The 21,448-nt window shown below is 38.9% G+C and overlaps 1 protein-coding gene across 5 annotated transcripts in view; it reads right to left on the reverse strand.

The window, feature by feature from the left end:
- PTPRN2 (protein tyrosine phosphatase receptor type N2) overlaps positions 1-21,448 on the reverse strand; it is a 620,450-nt gene that overhangs the window by 15,115 nt on the left and 583,887 nt on the right. For 3 of the 5 annotated variants that reach the window (XM_052695759.1, XM_052695758.1, XM_052695760.1), the window contains exons 18-21: positions 18,616-18,735; positions 17,353-17,519; positions 11,338-11,391; positions 9,232-9,296 (exon numbers count right to left, since the gene is read on the reverse strand). In XM_052695759.1, the coding sequence (XP_052551719.1) occupies positions 9,232-9,296; positions 11,338-11,391; positions 17,353-17,519; positions 18,616-18,735 (406 nt within the window). Of the gene's footprint in view, positions 1-8,300; positions 8,820-9,231; positions 9,297-11,337; positions 11,392-17,352; positions 17,520-18,615; positions 18,736-20,166; positions 20,549-21,448 lie in introns of those variants that run through there. The other 2 variants (XM_052695761.1, XM_052695763.1) reach the window with 2 other exon arrangements.

Raw genomic sequence — 21,448 nt, forward strand, 5'->3', positions numbered from 1 at the left:
GTGTCGGCACGGGCAATCAGCTGTCTCATCACAGCAGGTCTGCATTTAGGAAGAATACAAACATTTTTCACGTTTGGGTGATGACTGTGTGACTTCACACCTACACGAGACGCCTCACGGCCAGACCAACGCTGTGCACAGCAGCTTCATGCTGCCTTTCCTCTCACTCCACGTGAGTATTCTCACAAATGGGCTCTCTTGGGTTGAGTACAACATTTTCCAAGCTCAGCTTCATCTCGGCAAGGAGACAGACAGGGAGCTGTGGAGCCCCAAGGAGAGGCATCTCCTGAAAAAGGGCAGACAGTGCCTAAAACCAGGTCTGCCAGGAACCTAATGCCTGCATAGCACAGAGTACAGGGGTACAGAAACAGAGTGGGCACTCTGGTGAGTCTACAGTGTAAATCAGCACTCACAGACACTCTCACAGCTATGCTGTTTCTCGCACCCATGCCAGCTGGACATAGCATGGATATGCCACACATCTGCACTGCCCCCAAAGCCCTAGATGCCTCCAACTTCCCACTGACAGCCACTAAAGGATGGCCTGCATAGCTGCTCCAGCCAGGGTCTGCACCATTGAGTGCTTAATGTTGCTGTGAAACATTTAATCACACCATATGAGGGGCAAATTCAATCTGATTAAAGAAGAGAGGGTCATAACTAGGGGGAGTGTAACACCACTTCTTCACTGACCATTAGTTTTTATAGCACGCCGGTAGTCTTTACTAACTAGCTGAGTCTCAAAGGCTCAGCCTCATCTTATCTACTCCAGCCATGCTTGAAGTTGGAGCTGGAGTTAGTCATCTCCTCTCCCAACAGCCAGGAGAGGTGGGAAGACCCTGGTGGGCAATTCATTCGCCTGAGAATTACTCTCCAGAGGTTTTAATCACTCTCTGATGGCAACTAAAGAGACCTAAACAACTAGGTTAGGTGAGATGCTTAATGCTAGATGCTTTATTCTTCTACAGTTATATGAAACAATCCGGAGTCGAAAAGAGATGAGTTTTTGCACTGTGGTTTCAGGCTCACAAACGCTGAAATCTGTTAAATCTAATGGTGTTTGACATGCGTGTTTTGTGGCTGCTGCTTTCCCCTTCCCTCACCCCCTGCTTTTGAAACCTTAATGGAAATAGCAAAGGAAAAAGCACCATGGAACCACAACCAAAAGACAGACCAGCTGCCATACACTGCGGGAACACCACAGCACTGAAAAACACTTTGTAGGAGGAACTGCTGCCTGTGACAGCTGATTTGTAACTGCTACAAAATCCAAACAAGAATATTTTCTTGCTTCAACTTACATCGTCTGTGTGCCCATTAACTAAAAACACTTGTAAATACTAGAGTCAAAAGAGAGAGCTGAACAACAGGTAGAAACTACAAAAATAAAAGCAATTTTTACTAGCCCAAATGTCTACTGCTGGAGCTGCTGGAGTTGTGCTACAGCCAGGAGGAACTTTTAATGCTTTTCATGGGAGGAGAAAAGCATCAGCAAAACCCAATGATTTAAAGATAACAAAGAAAATAAATGTACCCAGGCTGGCATTTTCATTTAACACTGATTCTGTGTGCATGTGTGTATGCAGTTAGGGATGGATTCAACCTATATCTGAATTTATGAACAATCCATATTCTTGGTCAGAACACGTGATTCTATACACCTAAAAATCAGATCCAAATGACAATTTCACTACTTCAAAAAAAAAAGCAACAAAAGAAAGCATTAAAAAAGCAAAAACCAAAACTATCACCATCACCAAAAAACCCCCAACAACAAAACACATACCAGGCAAAGAAGACATATAAATGGAGAAGGGATGACTTTAATGAAAGTAAAGCGATGAAAAATATTGTGACAGTCTTATACACACATATGCACACACACAATCTACATACATAATGTGATACTGTTCATATATTTTATATTAATACTTGAAAACTGCACTTTCAGCTTACCTACACCTATAAATGTAACTGATGTGGCTTCAGCACAGTGCAGTTCAAAGGAAGGTGATACTAAAGAAGGAACTGCTAGGAACTGACAGGTATTTTAAACACTGCTACAGGAAAAAAATTCTGCTGAGCTTTCACTGATTTTCTGCAATAGAAACTCACTACTGACACAATGGTTTTTAAGGTAATATCCTATATCAATGAAGAAAAAACATGCAGCCCAGGAGCAAATGGGTGCTAATGTGAGACCCAGCCTTTCCTCCTTTCCGCATACATAAGACTGTATTATAGCATCCTTCTCAACATGCATAGCTTCTTTGTTATGTATAATTTCCCCCAGAAATTAAAAGAAATATGCCTAAATTACTATATGTGAGGAATTGAATTTCAAAATCTATATTCCATATGGGGTAATATATCCCAATGTCACCCATGATGACTCCAGAAAATACGAGGGTATGCACTTAAATTTAACTTACACAGGCGTGCTCACACAAAGGGTAATGATGACTCAACAAGGATTGTGGATGTGCTGCTACTGCCTGCTTATAGTGTCAGCTCCTATGGAGTTTTACACAATCTGCTTCTTTCTTTCTACACCTCTTCTACAAAATGCCAGCTAACGACCCAAAAAGCAGTTCATCTCCACGTGCTGAAAGAAACGTGAAAATCAAGACGCTCACCGAGAAGCTCTTATTTCTGAAGATGTCCCCCAGTTTGCCCTAAGAAGTCTCGGAGTCCCCTTTGGAAAATGTGAATTTACTTTACCCAGGACTCAGAAGCAGCTCGCCCACTTGAATCTATTAAATTGGAAGAACTACATTTTACATTACATTTCACTTCGATTTTATGTTGCACGTAGGTGGTAATGCTTTCACAAGACAGTACATGGAGTTGAATAAAATTGGAGTACATTGGGCTGAATCAAAGACTCAACTATTATGGGTTAATTCTTTTACGAGTTTATCCTTAAAAGTGACTGAACTGGTGCAGCTGTAGAAGTTCAGTAATATATATGTACCCTTTAACGCCAGAAGACCACCGTTTGGTCAATTAAATACTTCTCTTCAAATCTTCTATGGACTTCTGCATGAGATTAACTACAAAAAACTAGTTATTCACTTTGTATGTAAGCGTCCTTTTCCAAACATTTGCCCAGCTGCTTCTTGAACCAACACCACTGTACTTCTATGACCAGCTTTTCCACTTTTCCAAACTCTAACCTACCCATTGTGCAAAAAAAAATGCCGCCCAAATTCCTTATCTGCTTGTCTCCTCCTTAGTTTCAGTCAATGACCTCTTGTTTTCAAATTAGTCACTATCTCAAGCTGCTTACTGACATCAATACATTCCTTTCAGGGTCTTCTGACGCTCTATGGGGACCCCCCTTCGTGCTCCCTTTCCCAAGGAATAGCCCATGTCTGATCAGTCTTTCTTCACAATTCCTTTTCCCCAAACCCTGAATAATTAGGTTTGCTTTCTACCACCATTTCCTAGTCCCAATTCTTTTCCAACAAAATCCCAAGAACAAAAAATAAGTACAAAATACATACCTTTCAAAGTAATCCCTGAGCACTAAACTATTGAAAAGAATACAAAACAAAGAAATCCAAAACAAAGAAATCAATAATTCTTTTTTTTTTTTTTTTTCCTTTCAAATCTCTATATTCATACAGGAAATCATTTAAAAACACTGTCCCCACAGCACACACAGAGAAACAACCAACTACACCTTCCCTGTGGTCACTCATTCATCTCAGTAAAAATCTGTAGCCCATTTTTTAATGTATCCTCATATTATTTTTTTTACTAACTGATGAGTATAATATCAAGAATATGTCAAAATTTCACAACTTTATAAATTAAAATATATTTTGCAAAAGAAAAAAAAAAATGCTGTTCTAAGCAGTTTTTTTTTTTTTTGCCCCAAAATAGAGAAAGTTTCCTGAGCATCACAGGCTTGACCATAAAAAAAATGCCCTATACATTCCCTATACACTTCTGCATGTAGCTTGGGGCCCAGCTCTCATTGTGATTAATTATCTGCTGGGAAAGGCTGCAAGAATGAGCACTATTTGCCTAATTGTGTTTCCAGGGTAACTCATTACATAAAAGTTACAATACATAAATGCAGCTCATTTGAAAAACGGACCTTATAACATATGATATGTTTACAAGGACACTAAGAACTTCCTTCAGAAATTGAAATAGCCACATCTCAGATTTCCATGGTTAGCACTACTGCTGAGAACTGAAGCAGTCTTGTGGATAGCTCAATATCACACAAAATAAAAGCTAATTTTTTGGCTTTGCCAGCCTGCATTTTTTGCTAGGAGAATCATCTACCTCAGACAAATGTCAAAAAAACAGTGATGCAATAGATTCAGATTTACGACATGAAAATAATTGCATTCTAAAGTTCTAATTTTTTTTTCTGCTATGATTTTTTCTTTTCCTCAAGAATTACAATTATTTCTAATTACACTCCTTTCCCTCTTAACCTTACATACATTCCTTTAAAAAGCATTTATACTACATGTTCCCTCAATCAGTGTTACACTTGTGGTATCTGAAGCTTAATTTTCACATGAGAAAGTAGATCCTGGGCTGAAGAAATACTCCCTCATTCACCAAGAACATGTCAGAAATCAACTGCTTGGGACTTGAATCTGTACAACTGAAGACTGGAGTGTTCTCAAATTTTGCATAAGGATTGAAAAATAAGCAGACTGAATCCATTTCAACATGAATAAGGGCAGTAATTTTCTTTCATAAAGTCCCTTCAGAGAGGAATCAACTCCATGACTTCATTATGATCACTAAATCCACACATTAGATAAGCAAAACCTCACCAAGCATTCAGATTAGCCAAAATCATTTGATCATGATGAGTCAGAAGGCGACTCTAGGAATCTTTGGTTTTGTCTTTAAATGTTATAGTAAAAACTGCACCTGCTCAGGACTCACAAGACCCACAGACAATAGTGTGATGGGGGCAAGGAAAGGACTTGAGGAGATAACCTCTGCAGTCACCTCAGGCCAGAGTGCATGCGCTCATCAATTACAATCCAAGCTTTTCAATGGGAGAGAAGAAACACTGGCCTTCATTACGTCAAATCTTTTTGCTGGGTTTTAGAATTCTGAAATCAATACTTTAAAAGGAGTTGAAAATTCATATTCACTTTCCCTTTGACTCATCTCGTTCCAGCTAGTTCAAACACAAGAAAATGGATGGTCAGCAAAACCCACATAGCTGCCAGCTGGATTAATATCTAAAAATCAAACTTTTATCAACACTGTCCAAGCCTCCAAGTTCAGAAAAATGAAAGGAGGAAGATCCATAATCTTATTCTTTTCTTTTACATGCCAGAAACACTTAGTAAAAATGTTTTGAAATATATTAGACTTTTAGCTACTAGAATATGACTGCAGAAAGGACAAGAAATCAGAAACTTCCCAAATTTGCTGCAGATCAAAGAAAACCCCATACTCATCAGCTCAGAGTTACTGTGATTTTAGAGTGAGGAAGGAATATCAAGTAAATTCATTTAAAACAGTTCATCCTCTTTAGTAACAAAAGATAAAACCTGTAAATACATGAAGAACATTAAAATTCTTAGCAGAAATCATCCTCAGAAAAACAGTCTGTCAAAAACCCAGGGAGTACTGTTATCTACAAAAACAACCGATTATCATTTTCAGTGCTTATTTGAATCATGAAAGCACCCAAGGAGCTCAAATACATCACTTACAAACTTCTTACTCAAAACTAAAATTTGCCCTAACCTGTCTGTCAGGGAAATCAGAAGTGACCTTGGTAACTCTTCTAACAATTTTCATATTAATGTAAGAATCACATGCTACTGTAAGGCCAGGCTCCACATCACATCGTTTTTGTTATCACTTTGATGGGGACAGGACTAAGGCCTCGTAACTGCTCTGCTCATGAATATTGCAATAAAAATACTTATAGTAATAATGTATATGATATACAGAAGCACTGGGTTGCTGGAACAACTAAGCAGAAGTACATCCTTGCATTTAAAACTTTCCACTGACACGACACAGCAATGATAGCGCTGAATAGACATCGTTGTTCTCTCGCTGTTCCAGTTCCTAATAAGATTATTTAATGTGGCTATTTGGAGTGAATGCACAGATGCGGCCATTATATTTATTGTATAGAGAATAGTGAAATTCATTAAAACCTTGACCCATCAGGAAATCCTTCGTGCTGCCGTGCTGCTATGGGAGGCCTGCGGGCTGGCAGGCAGCTGAGACCCAGCCCTGGCCTGGGGTTGCAAGGCCTCTAAGGGGACGTTGCCACCCCCTCCACTTCTCCTGTGCATGAAAATCAGGTGCCCTTTTAAATTTTCATGTTTAATTTCACTCTTGCTTTCTCAATGGAGCTGCAGCCGTCAGCCTGGTGCAGCAGATGTTGAGCACCAAATCCTCAGTTTCTTTCTCCCTGCTTAAGGAGCAGGTCGCTTGCTGGTGGTTTTCAGCATGTAAAATAACACGAGGCACAGCAACAGGCGAGATAGGAGGAGATACCAATTTATAACACGCTTAATAGACTAAGTATTAGCACTAATTCAATGAGCAGTAGGGGAAAAAATTGTTAATGACAAAGGCATTTACAGTTAACTGTCTAAGAGAATGTGGGGAAGTAAATCATTACATGAAAAAGGAGCTCCTTTTCTCCATCTACCCCATTAAAAACCCCACTAAAGAGCCAAGGCATTTATTGATTGCTTTCTACTTTCCCACTGCCGAAACTAAGTACTCCTCTATTTACTTTGATTTAAAAATGCATTATTGTCTACTTTCTAATAAACCAGACAGTGGAACAAGAAACTCAAATTATTCTAAGTTTATTCTTAAAAGTCTTTTTTTTTTTTTTTTTTTTTTTGAAAGACTGAAGGCCTTAATCCTTAAAAGCCTTTTTGAAAGAAATGTTACTAGATGCTGGCCCTGCAGCTGGGCCCAGATTGAAAGTGCACTTACATTTTTATGTTTAGCACTGAAGGACTCTGAAGTTAGCCCTCGCACTCCACATAAAAGCTTTGGAAACGGCATTCTTTGCCACTCGTGCAATTCATTCTCTAAGAAAAGGAAATGGAAAGAAAGATTTCATGTCCAGGGCTTCAGGCCTTTGATCATTTGATGAACATTGGATCCTCAACCTGGGCCTCCAGCTTCTCAGGCCAGACAAAGAGGGCCCCGGCCGCACAGGCTGGGCTGCGGTTCCCTCCCGAACAAAACCTTTGGTGGCCGCACAGTGTGACAGCCTGGGAAAGGCCCACCTCAGCAGGGCTGAGATGCTCGCTCTGCCCTTTGATCTTTCATTTAAACCCCAGCCAAAGCTCCAGGTCAGGGGATTTCGTGCTGCACACCCCCATCGGCAGAGGGGAGCAGGTCAAGAACAAAATGGGGGTGACCGATCTCCAAAAAGCCCTATGACGCCTTTCTCTGGCCAGTTTCACATGACTTGTCTCGTATTGTGAAACACTAAGCCCGCACTTAAAATGGAATTTGACATTACATGGTACAATGGAGTCAATAAATGGCATTCCTCAGTGCTTTTACAACAAAGTCAACCCTCCCTTAAGTGGCTGAAAGCCTGGAGCTAGAAAATACTTCTCATTTACTTTTTTTATGCAAGTAAATTGCATATGTTTTAAATCTAGTTTTCATCACAGCTTCATGTTTCTGATGACTGAAGTGAGCTGAACAAATACCTAACAAGGTGTATATTAATTTCATTGCTCCTGCTTTCAAAGACTCAGCTGTCACAAGGAATGGAACAAGTGCTGCGGATATCTCCATATTTCCGCACAGAGAGAAAACCTATTTTCCAGTGAGCATGAGAAACTGATCTCATCCCACTGGAAAATCTTCAGGGTACGGCTAAGAAGAAAACAGGCACACAACTTCTTTTAACATCAGGACCAAGTTCCACGTTATGCTCACAGGCACAAAACATGTCCCTTTATGTCCATGTGTGACCAGCCACGTTAACAGTCAGAACACAGGGAGGAAAAAGGGGCATCACATCAGTATGCCCCACAGGACTGTGATACGTGGATGCAATAGATGACTGCAAAGCAAGTAGCATATTTTCAAACCACATCTAAAAATAAGACTATGTTAGAAGGTTTTCAGCAACAACTGTAAAATGATTAGAAGTCAAAGGACTAAATACTACTTCTCCAAATAAATTAATTTACATTATTGCAGCAATCCTTTTACTACAAATACAAACACATTGTGCTTAATAACGTATTGAGGCAGCTTACGAACTCAGCGTAGGAATTAAGAAAGGCAAACGACAATTTCTTATTTATTTTCTTCCTCACAGGTTATTTGTCCTTCTAAAATGCTGTTCTGTCACAGCCTGATACAAACATGGTCAAAGGCATGGGAAAGGGGCATGATAAATCAAGCTGATTAGTATGCCAGGTTTACTTGCCCACTTTTATCCTCCCTCCTTTTAAAGACCACATCAGTATTAAAAATGTGGTTTAGTTCTGCCATACAGAGATTATTTTAGGACATCTCAAGCACTTCCCACTGCAAACCATTTAGTGATCAATAAGATAATGATCCAAATCTCTAGAGAATCCACAGGCACTGCTTTTAACAAAGAATAGTATGTGTTTACCACAGGACAGATGATTTCCTACTTCATAAATTAACTAAGTTTTCCAACATTGAACAGATAGTGGCAGAATTGTGAACTAGATAACTTATTTTCAGTCTCATGCAAAGGTCACTGCAGCGTTTTTCCTCCTAAAAGACAAATCTGTACACAAGGGAACTTGTCTGGTACCAGCTCTTCAGTGAAATACAGTGATAACAGGGAGCTGCACAAAGAAAAGGAATTGTGCTTGACCATCATGCCTGGATAGGTGACAGCAGACTGGGCAAAGGTCATGAGGCATCTCAGGACCTAGCCCACATAATCATTAAGCAAGAATTGTTTAGCCTCAAAGTACCTTCTTCTAAAAACTATGATAACTATGCTCAATGATGAAAAGTTAAAAAATTCAAATAGTTCTCAACAGCTCAAGAACATCTGTTCATTCAAAAAGCATTTGCATTTGGGTTTGCTGTTTGAAATCATTATGAAAATAAAAACTTAAGAACATTCAGGAAAATGTACAATTTGCCTCTAATTTTTTCTCAGGTCTTCTGTGAATATTGCTCCCCACGTTGCCATGGCAACACAAGCACATCTTTCAGTACAGAGGAAGTAACAAGCCTTTTGATTCTCACCTTTAGCCATTTTATTGAGAACCATGTCAATTAGAATGTAGGTTCCACTTCTTCCTGCACCATCACTGCCAACAGAAAGGGAAAAAGAAAAAATAAGCCTATCAATGTGCATCTCAACATAAAGGTACCTGCCATTATGTTATACTCCCACACAGAAGGCAGAGGACTGAATGAGGGTAAATGTAGGGTACTGAGAAGGAGAGAGAAGGCTTGCCCTGAATTAACACTAGCTGTTTGGGGAAGCTTAGCCTGCATCGATAACAGGGCCTGGTTTTATTTTTTTTAAAATCAAGTTGTGTTTATGCAATAAAAACATTTTAAACAAAAGTGGAAAAGTCAGTAACCTTAAAACAAGACGGCATTTCTGCTATAAAGTGTAGATATAATGTGCTTACAGTCACCTGCATACGAGTTCAAGAACCACAGAATAAGCCTAACCTAAGTGTTATCTAGAACTGTCCCCAAATGTTGTGGATTATATTTGAACAGTGTGGTCAGTGGGATGCATGCAGAGACCTGTCTGAAAGCTGAAATATTTGATTAATGATGGACTGCAGTCTTTCTTCAGTGTAGGTCACAAGTGATTTTTCTTTTTAATTTTTGCTTTAACTGTTCTTTAGGTGCAATGACCAGAAGAAAAATTATCAAGTAATTCCTGAGAAACAGCTTTAACTTTTTGTACCTTAAGTCATTCCTCAGAGATGTGAGACCAAGCCTTGGGATGGGAAATGCTCCCTAATGTGAATGCAGCTTGAGTCCCTTTCAGACAGCAATGTGTAATTGCCAGCATGATGCTCTGTTAGAGCTGTTGTTAGCAAACATAATTAAGACTTTAAGTAAAAGCTTTTTTTCCTTCCTCCTCCAAAATTTTTTCAAAGGTGCATGTGTGACCAATTAGACTGTATGTAGGTTTATTAATTAAGCCATTATTTTTATTGATAGCTCAATTTGTGTACAAGTATAAATGAAAGGAAAAATAATAGAACAGTGTGAAGCATGTTATTATGTTCTGTTTATAGACAGGCTGTGAAACTTAATTTTTGTTAAGTCTGTGTAGGCAGGTTTTTTTTTCCCTCTTTCAGTTCCTAGATCACTGCTTAGAAAGAGGTAATGGTAATATATTTCTTTCTTATGGCTGTAAAGAGAACAAAGACACAATCTCATTAGTTAAGCTGAACAGCAATAGACAAAACGGTGATCGAGTCCAATAAAGAAAAACTATTGAACGAAAAGTAGACATTTTCATCCATTATAAGAAGGAAGGTGTAGGAAACTTAAATGGCTCTTCATTTGGTGTATTTCTTTTCTCAGGCTTCCTAAAGGCAATGCAAAGTAGCTTGCTCCAGGCTGCTCTCATCTGAAGGCCTCCTGGCATCTGGTGAAGGCAACTGCCCAGTCACCACCTCGGCATATTTACACCACATGCTCCTCCTCTTCCCTCCCACAAACAGCAGAATGCCACATGTCAAACAACCTGCCTCTCAGTGGGGCTGTTTTTTTCTGCCTTTCCTGTCCACAAGAGTATCTTGAATAAGGAAGTACAACATTCGTCTTCTAATTTAGAATCCCTGAAACCAAACATTAACATTCCTAGAGCAAATTTTTCCATTGACCTGCCCAATAGGTTTTGTTTGCATCTAGGAGTGTCAGGCCAGAAGTTGACCTAATCTGTGGATTGGCTTCCACTCCCTAACACTGCCCTCTCCTTATCATGATCATTAAAAGCAAGGGAAGAAGAAAACAACTTTACTGAGTGTGAATAAAATAAGAAGACTAAATCAGGAGGGAACACATGGAAAAGCACTTCTTCAGAAGGAGATGACTGAAGAAATTGAAGTATTATATGCATATGTAAAGGTGGCTATACAGTGCTACTTCAAGTCATAACATCCATAAAATCACAGGAAAAAATAATTTTATTATGAAAAAAACCCCTAAGCATTATTTAGCATTAAGAACCAGACGATTTATATTTAATATCTGCATCCTGCCCTAATATCTGTATGGTGGTTCATCTAAAGCTTTCATTTGCTTGCTTTGCTTACATCTATATTAACTTCTTGCTCATAGAAATCTCTGTGAGGCTATTTTAGAAATCGTACTTGCCTGCAGTGAACAACTACTGGACAAGAGCGACCCCTGTAGCACTTGTTTACTTTCCTGAAAAAAAGCAGACACAAAAAATTAATTAAGCATATTACATATTGCTTCTTCAGACACATATCAAAAATAAGCAATATGAGGAAGCCAATATTACATTCCTGAAATAAACTAATTCATTATCTCCTGATAAAAACAAGCAGTTGTTACATACGTAATCTTGTTTAAAGTTTGCTTCTGCTTGGCTGTTGCAGAGGTCCCAGATAACATCCCCTCCTGGCTAGGCAAAGGAAATGATCTCCTTTCTCCAATGTCTCAGACGTTAGCTCCAAAAAGATCATCATGAGATGTTTTAATTTGAAAGCCAACTTTGAGATCACGAGCTTACTCAAAGAAAGACTGAGGGGCATCAAGCTGAATCCAAAATTAAAAATGGTGACTCTGGTATACTTTATATAATGTGTGCTGTTTGGTAAAACCAATTCTTCCCATAAGAGCAAATAGTAAACGTTCTGAAAAGCTTCTGACAAAAATGTAAAACGTATTCCATTTATTGTAAAAGTAAGTCAAGCAATCTGTAAGATGCACTGCTTCGGGTCTAATGCAAAGGTCTTAAACACTTAATATTTATATGATTGCCTCCTCCAGCATTCTAGCTGAAGATTCTCAATGGTGAGACTATATCTGAAGTGAAACAGTAAATGTACAGATATGAAAGTTGAACAAAGGCACCTAGTCTAAGAATAGAGCTTGCAACGTTGGCTTAAATCTATTTATATTGTCTTACAAAAACCAAAATCCCAAATCTTCTCTTCTGCTCCAGAATATATTTTGCATATAAAGTATGTTACACATCCAAAGCCCATCAAATATGCACACATATGCTAACAAGGCAAGCTGCATAAAGGATCAAACAGTGAAACACTTCCTCAGGAAATCAAAACCTTTCATTTTCCTTGTTGAGATGCTTGAGCTTACTAGATCTAGGTCTCCTCTAAAATCACATCACAAGGCAGCTTTTGAGGGATGCCCAGCCACCCTGATGGTGCCCAGCTTAGTGCAAGTGCGGCAACAGATCCTAACTGCTGAACTGAAGAAGCGAGCTGCTGGAATCTGGCGACTGCTACAATGTTGTTATGAATTTTAAAGCACAACTAACCTCCTGAATCATTCAGTTCTTTCTTGGCTTTTCATCTATTCGCTATCATCTGTGCTGTGAAAGCATGCATATAACATTGCTTACAGTATAGCCTGAAGATGCCTAAGCTTCTAAATCTGACAAGGAGTCGGGATACCTGGAACGAAATCCAAGCAGGCTACAGAGATGCTGATGACGGTGCAAGAAGCTGGAACTTCACAGTCTGCTTTTTACTATCTAAGATTCTAACCAAATGTGATAATTGTAATAATTCTGTTTAAACATTAGAATTCATGATTTTTTTCACAATCCTTTCTCTTCTGTTCTTTTATGTAAATTCATACTTATATTCTGTGTGTTTTTATATCCCTTGTATGCAAGCAATTAATGCCGTAAAAAAACTTTCAGTGAGTTAAGTGACAAGCAAGAAGCACCTGAACTTGGAAATTATATAGGACATATATATGCCCATGAACACAGACATACACAGGCACTATCAAGCAAAAACACTTCTATAGTTTCAATGACTTAAACTGCAGTAGAGTTTTAGCATGAATGAGTCACTTGATTATTCATGCTTGTATCTGAGGATCAGCTCCTTTTGTACGAGGGCTACTCCAAAAGTAATGCCACCTATTTGATTATGTTGGCCCTCAGCACAGAGGTGAATGTTGATGGTGTGGTGGTAGAAGCTGAGCCTTCCCACCAATATTCCATTCCATTTTGTTGGTGTGTGTGACAAATGGCAGCAGAGGGGCAGCCTGACAAAACGTTGTCTGATATGGAAGTACATGTAAAGCAAAGGTGTGGAAGTGAATTCCTCCATGCAGAAAACACTGTACCCATTGACATTCATCGATGCTTGCATTTATGGAGATCAAACAGTGGGTGTGAGCACACTGAGGCAGTGGGTGGTGCGCTTCAGCAGTGGTGACAGCAACATGAAAGACAAACCACGTTCCAGACGGCCATGCAGATTTTTACAAGCATGGCACGCCAGTGCTCTTGTTTGTCACTGGTGCAATGGTAGTGACTATGATGAAAAACAGTGTTGCAGCTGAGAATTGGCTCGATAGAGTAGTGTTATTGTGCTGTCCGTATCTGCTGCAGTTCCCATGGGAATCATTAGGAGACATTAATTTTGGAGCAACCTATGTACAATACAAAAGTCTCACTTTCATTTTTCACATTGTACAGTAAACTATTTTTAAAATGTCTCTAACATCAGCTGATAAAACGAGTCTGCATTCCCCACAGCAGCTGGCTATCCTCCCCCCATCACGTGCACTAGCAAAGAGTAGTTTCTGCATTTAGTAGATTACATAAAGGCTAAGAACTAGAGGGGTATTTACCATTTCTTTTTCTGCTTGTGTGGCTCCTTTGTTCCTTGGCTCCGCTAATATGATAGCTGCATGTTGTGACTAGCCACCTACCACAGTCCTAATATACTTTCAGTGACAAATTGAACTAAACCTATCAGAAAATCAGACAATCAGAGACGCACATTAGGGAAAGACACCTTATGTTTATCAGTTTTATTGAAGGGTTTCAAACATTTTCATTATCACACATTTCAGAAAACACATTAAAACAAAGGGTTTCAATCCAGCTGGTTCATAGCTTTCTCTGTATATAGTGTAAGAAAATATGTAGAACTGCAACATCTCACTTCATTCTTAGTTCTGGCTAGTGAGAGTGAGCTGAAAATTCATCCATAAGCAAAGTTCTTGAATGTTGAAGAAAATATATATTTATATATATATATATATATACATATACAGGAAGAATTAACTTAGAAGGAATGATTAGTAATACAAACCAACCCTTGGCTCATTGAGTGAAAAAGAAATCATCATGCAAACCATCAGCAAGCAAAGGTCAGAGGTCGTTAGAGGCTCAGAAAAGGGGTTTCCCACATTGTCCCTGCAGCAGAGTCACAGTTTCCAATGATCACTTTTGTGACTATGCAACTGGGCTCATATTACTAGCTGCAACATCACAAAAATGACACTGGCAACCGCTAATTAGCTGGCAAAATAAGAATTTGTCCATTTTTAAAGTGAGCAGTGTTAGTAAATGCCATTGCACACAGCAAGAAGTGATAGCATAATAGATATATAGTTTAAGCAAAGCCCTCACATGTGATGCTAATTATTTTTTAGCTTAGCAGTCCCTCTTTATAGTGTAAATGTGCTCCCTCTGGGCCCAAGAAATATTTAATTACACATATCAGTGCATGACTAACAAGCTAGTCCAGAGCAATAATGATTGGTCTATTGTTCAAAATGAAATTAGGACTCCAGAAGCATTTAAAACTGACCAGTGGTTTCTGCACTAGCCTCACCTCTCAGGGACTGTCTTTTGTACAGATTTTTGAGATATGTAAAATAATCTCTTTTTGGCAATTTATACCTGCATTATGAAAGTATGATAGATTATTTCCCAAGGTTTAATGTGTCTGCTAGATTCTAAAACACTGTTACATAGCAAGAGAAAGGTAAGCTTTCCGTCAAAGAGACTTGCAAAATTTACGTGAATAAAGATTGTAAGGTCCATATTTCCACAGACTCTGGGCAAGGTAATTTTGGGAATCCAATTTTTCTTGGTGATGAATTATAAAAAATAGAGGGTTGGTTATGTATATGCTTAATTTCATATATGTATGTGAATATATAAATATACACACATATCCATATATATATACAAACACACTGAATGCACATAGAAACATAGATTAAAGGAAATGAGAGCAGCCCCTTCCGAGCACCACCTTACTGCGAGTATGGCAGCGCTGTCAGACATTTATTGTGTGGGCTTTATGACTCAGCTGTTGTAATCCAGCAGAGCTTGTACTTTAAATAGGAAGCTTCAGGTGCAAACATGTATTGTATAAATGAATGCCAAATACATTCCCTTTTTTGTCCTTAAAAACCAGCAACATCAGATGACCAAGAAAACTGAGATTCTTTGACCAGTCATTGTGCATGCCAAAATTCCTTTTCAGAAGGAATTTTACTATGCATTCTGTATTATGAGTTCATTATACCAAATCTGCACGTAGCAAATGATTACAGTACCCTATGCTGGACTGCAAATACATATTAAATGAACACTCAGAATTCAATTAAATCTTAACAGGTTCATTCCCATATTTGCTTTAAATGGAAAGAATAGCAGCTCAGCTACTTCTCTCATCTAGTTATAGTTTTGCTTTTTTAAGGTATTGCTCAACACATCCTCAGCATGGCTCTTTAACCCTTACATGGTATCTCCAACCAGCACTTCTTGGTGATGCAAACTGAGACACCTAACCCTGCAGTTCACAGATAGATCTTAAGTCTTAATGACTCAAACAGGAGTTGAGGTGCTCCAAACTTCAGATGTTCTGGTTGTATAGGCTGATTTATAGTCAAGTGACACCAAATTTCCCACTACCTTCAAAAAGCAGAATCAGACACTGTGTTGAAACAGCGTGATAGCTTTGCACAGCTTAGCAAAACCCATTTAGCAAAAATTCACTACAGGCAACTTCTTCAATACCACAAGCAAAGGAAAATCAACTTATAAAAATCACATTGAAATCTGTATTTGAACCCAGAAAAGAGAACTTCAGAAAAAATTCTGTTACAGTTTCAACTCCAACCTATGACTATGCTTCCTTCCTTCTTCCACTACAGTTCTTGTGGTGTGACTGGAGCACGTCCTTATGACCTTACCTAGCCCCAGCTCTCAGTGACTGCTGTACTCCGTCACTTGACTTGCAATGGTTGAGGTGGCTCTGCCTTGAGAATGCTTGCAATACATAAAAAAAAAAAAAAAAAAAAAAAAAAAAAAAAAAAAAAAAAAGACTACTGGTGGATAAATGGTGGCATTTGGCCCTAAATTTTTAAGGGCAAAATTGCACCAGCAGACAATTGTGCAACCAGGTCCTGCTTGGACATAAACCAGCTTATCACCTCAGATGCATATCTCTGCATCAAAGCTCCAAGCACTGACTGAAAGAAATAAGACTGGACCTTCTGGGCCCTAAGCCCTATATAATCACTTTGGGGGGTTGTGGATAACATTGTAGCACAGAAAAGAAAATGGGAGATCCCAGAGGCTGCTCATGGATTGAGAACCAACTCTTGAAACCTCAGAGATTCTTTTCATTAGTCATGAGCACACTGCAGTGGATTAGCGGGTACATGCTAACGCCTACACATGGTGTGCTGGGCATGGTTTGCAATCAAGTGAAGATTACTTCTCTCCAATATTTATCATGCACGGCTTTAATTTTCAAATTAAAACTTAGACACAGCAGACATGAGGGAAGGTGACAAGTTTTCACAGTTTTGCCTTTGTCTGTATTTTAAAGCCATATTGACTTTCTTTAAAATCCTAGAGGGCATGCTTCGACAACATTTTCATCTGCTTTCTCCAATTTCTCCTTTTCTTCAACTAAAGAAAGTCCAGAGGCATCACAAGCAAACACTACCATGGTAATGCCATTATTGCCATGTGACTCCAGCGTGATTTTCTCCTTAAGCGTGCTCATACAATGCACTCTGTTTGTGAGATGCTTGCAATAAGGATCATAGGAGAGCCACATGGAAGGCCTGGAAATTCCAGACGGCTAAATACTGGGAAAACAAAGTACAGAAGCACTGAAGAGCTGTACAAAGAGAAGAAGGTAGCAATCTCTAAATGGGAACTGAGCGTATCTATTCGTGAGGCAATAGCAAAAATCAATCCATTGCAGATTTTTATGTTAGTTTATCATTGCAGCATCACGAGGGCTGAGGACGCCCTTCCAAAAGAAAATTATCAGAATTATAGCTAGTTTAAGTTTAGTTTCTCAGATCTGAATTGTCTTAAATAAATTTCCATACTTTGTGCTTTACCTGCGGAAATCCAGCAGCGACCTTGTGGAAGCAGGAACTCTCTGATCATTCCAGCTGAGGAAATGGAACTGTGTCACTGTGCGGGTCTCATTTGTCTGCAGGTTCTTCAGGTAGAAGCTCCTCACCAGGAAATCCTCGCACCAAATGTGCTCAGAGACAAGGTTTACCTGCACCCCGGAAAACAAATGGAGATCAAGAATTGCAGTTGCAAGCCACAACTTCAGAACTGCAGGTGTAAGATGCCCTGGATGAAGGAACTGCAGGAAATTTTATTATCAAATTGAGCATCGCTGTGAAAATAACTTTCTCTAGCAATCCATTGTGTCAGGAAGGGGTTAGCTGCCTCTGCTATCTTGTTGGGAACACTAAAAAAATATGCTGATAGTTTAATGTGAAAGGAAAAAACACAAAATTGAAACCTGACACTGTATGAATGGAAAAGGCACTGCCTAAAAATACACCAGCCTGCCAGATGCTGTGCACACAGAAATGCCCACCATGCATTGCTCAGCCCACCAGAGCGGTCTTAGAAATCTCACAGTGGAATTCATGTGAGAAGTTAAAAGCCAAATTTTCACCTGTGTAGAAAAATAAGCATGAAAGCAGAACTTATTTTCAGAGTTGGGTCTTCTCAGAAAGGAAGCTTTTTCACTTGTTAGTTTAAATAGCAATAGTCCTTGATATTTTCCTATTTGTATTTGGCATTATGGTGTTATTTTCTTCCTCTGCTCAGCCAGACAGCTGGAAAAACACGACAGCCATTGTCAAGGCTACATTTCAACAAAACTGATGACACAGTATTTTGGGCTAGCAATGTATAGCAGAAAATAAAAATGTATATTCATTGTTGTGACTGAGGCAAATGGTAAAGATAGATAGCATTAATTACGAAAGCTATATGGATGCTTTTCTACAAACATACACATATGGCTTTCCTAAGGCATAATTCACTAGTTCTAAAAATACTATCAGTCCTATAAAAAATAAATATACATTTCTGTATATCAACCACTTGCAAGACTGTTTTAATGACAAACAAAATCATTGTCCTTACTCCCCTGTAACTCAGTTCACGATGTTAGTAGGTGCAAGCCACCAGGCAATTCAAACCACCCAAATCTCTGGCAGATCTACAACTACTCGAAGACAAACCGAGGCTACTTAAGATGTACAGGTTAGACCAGATGAAACGGCATTTTGCCCCATATGAAATGAAGCCATGCTCTTCCTGTCCTGCTTACACCCAGTGCTTTGTTTCAGTACCTCGTAGATGTGGTAGAGGTTTGACCCTTCGTCGGGCCAGTAGTGGTAGCACTGCTTGACTCCGCTTTCCGTGAGGGGTGTCAGCATGACAATAACGACACAGCCGTTCTCCCAGACCATCTGCAGACAAAGAAAGACACCATAGCCACACTGTGACTGCCTAATTACTGCGTGACATGTATAATTACTGCACTCAGACACACAATCAAAATTTATTCCATTCACAGGAAATTTATTTCATTTTCATTAGACACTTTTACTCTGCAGCTGCTTTCAAATCCCTGAATAAACTGGCACCATATTTTGCAGGCATCCATGAAATATTAAAGAATTTCCAATGATTTCAATTCACGTCTTCTGTAAATTCTCTCCTTGTTCCTGGTATTGCGTTCAAATGCTTTTCTACCAAACTTTTAGATCCACAAAAAAAGCACTGAACAATGCTTGCAAAACATGCAGCTCCTTGGTGTTTGATGCTGAATACCCAAGGAGCACAGATATGCCATTAGCAGTGTGTTGACCTGCTAACGTCCCATTTGCTGAAACCTGTGTGTCCTCATCCCTGATTCTTCTCAGTTTCCCACACAGTCAAAGCTACAGAACCGCTGCACTTCTGAAAGAGGCATAAGAGGCACAAAAGTTGCACCTCAGCAATAATAAGGAAATAAGCAAAGGGAAAGGGGAAAAAAATAAATTGACCAAATATCTTCTTCCAAAAACATTTCAAATGGAGAAATCATCCTTTCACACAATTGGAAAAGAATTATTGCAAATGTGGAAATACTCTCTTCTTCATTCATCCTTTTGTTTCTTCCTGTTCCCTCCTTCCTCCCTATTTTTTTTTTTCCTATCTTTTTCTTTCAACCTCTCCCCTTTTTCCTAACACTTTCCTTCCCTTCTTACATTTTTTTTTTTTTCTCTCTCTTTCCCAGCAATACGAGGGAAGCCCAAGCCATGCTGCAGACAGTGCCCTCTCAGACACAGGTACAGCACGAATGAAGGGGAGCTGCATCTTCACCATCAGCATGATCTCTCAATAACTCAGACTAGCCACGGAGCAGAGCACAAGAATCTCAGTGGAAGGAGTTGTGGCTGCCTCACACCAACAGCAGAACAAGATGCTCTGGTCTGGCGCATCTCTGTTCCAAGCACAGCCCATGGCTGAACAAAAAGGCTCCTAGGAATTAATACCAAGCAGCATAATCACTAAAAACTGTTATTATTATGCTGTACATTGATGTTATATTTGCATACAACTTTCATTGTCTTTTTGCTCGCATATGAAATTACTGAATGAAGAGTAAACGGCTCTTTTTGTGAAGGGTTATGTTTATTTCACAGAAATATTTATAAGCGACTGTATTGACATGTAAATTTTGTAAACAAAAAAGGCCTTTGTCTAAACTGTGCAAAGATGAGATGATACATTCAATTCAAGGATTATTTTTTTTTAATTACATATCAAATAAAAAGGTTTCCTATTCATGGATAATGATGTTGTCCTTTTCTTTTAAGAATAGCTTGAATATATAGAAACAAATAACATTACTCCTTGCTTATTTTTTCCCCATTTTGTAACATAATTGAAACAACTTTTAAAAACAGCTTAGAATCACTTGGAAGAAATTGATGTAGGGTTTGCACAGAATAGGCCTATTTATGATTTTGGAGAGAACCACATGAAAAAAAATTGCAGTTGAATACAAGAATAAAAGTAATCTTAATTCTCTTTTTCTTCCCCTTGAAAAGATTTTAAAACGCAAAATATCCATATAGTCCATCCTCCCACCCTCCTGCTAAAAACTGACAGCACTGCAAGAACTGCAAAATACTTTAAACTGATGGACAACTTATTTTATAGACGGATGTGGATTCATCAGTTGTATTTTCTTTTGTCTCTGCGTTCCTTTTGGGTCACAGCTGGCAACCTTCACTGTATGTAAGGAAAACCATACAGATTTCATTCATTCTGTCGTAGTTTCACCTTTTTTGAGTCAGCAATCAGACTACGATCAGAATTCAAAACATTCATCTTACTTTAAAACTAGCCCCACTAAATCAGTACTTTCATCACATAACAATTTAATGTGCCTCTAGAAGGTATAGAAGCTCATTGAAGCCATTACGAAAATGAGGAGAAACACAGTTTTTATGAGTGTAATAAAAATACAATGATCTAGACCATAAACTAATCATCGAGCACTCTGCTTGTGCCACCCAAGTGTAACATTATAGAAGCCCACTTGCTTAGAGAGGAATCCTTACAGTTTGGCAGCCCCGCTCATTGGTTCAAAGACACAGCATTTCATTAGACAGGGGCTGTCTGCATCTCTGAAGATTTCATTAAGCATAAATCCAAATGAAAGTTAATTTAAACAAACAATTTGAAAGTTACTCTGGAGTATAATATTTTTTTTTCAGTCATAGAGTGAAAATGTCAAAGTCAAATCTACTAAATCAAGGAAGTAACACAATCTAGAGGCAACATGCCTGTTTCAAGCAATTGTCAGTGCATCCTGTGCTTATCATTGAGATGAGATATTCAGCAAGACTCACAGGCTATGACTTGAGCACTGCTGCTCTTTTTTTCTCCTTAATAACTTAAATATTCAACCATTAGGTGGTTACCCGGATTGCTTTTTAAATGAAGCAGATGAGGGATGAGTAAAAGGCAGCTCACAGAGTTTCACACAGTCTGTTGCTCCATTTGTAGCTCGGTGATGGACTCAGGAACAGCTCCCACCACCCAGCATTCAGCTGTGCTTTAGATGGTGTGGATATGGCCATGTGCTAGAAAGTGGCCCTAGTGACTGGTACCATGGGCAGGTAGCAT

The sequence above is a fragment of the Tympanuchus pallidicinctus genome, unplaced genomic scaffold, assembly GCF_026119805.1.
Source record: "Tympanuchus pallidicinctus isolate F22 unplaced genomic scaffold, pur_lepc_1.0 scaffold3, whole genome shotgun sequence".
In the NCBI taxonomy this organism is placed as follows: Eukaryota; Metazoa; Chordata; class Aves; order Galliformes; family Phasianidae; genus Tympanuchus; species Tympanuchus pallidicinctus.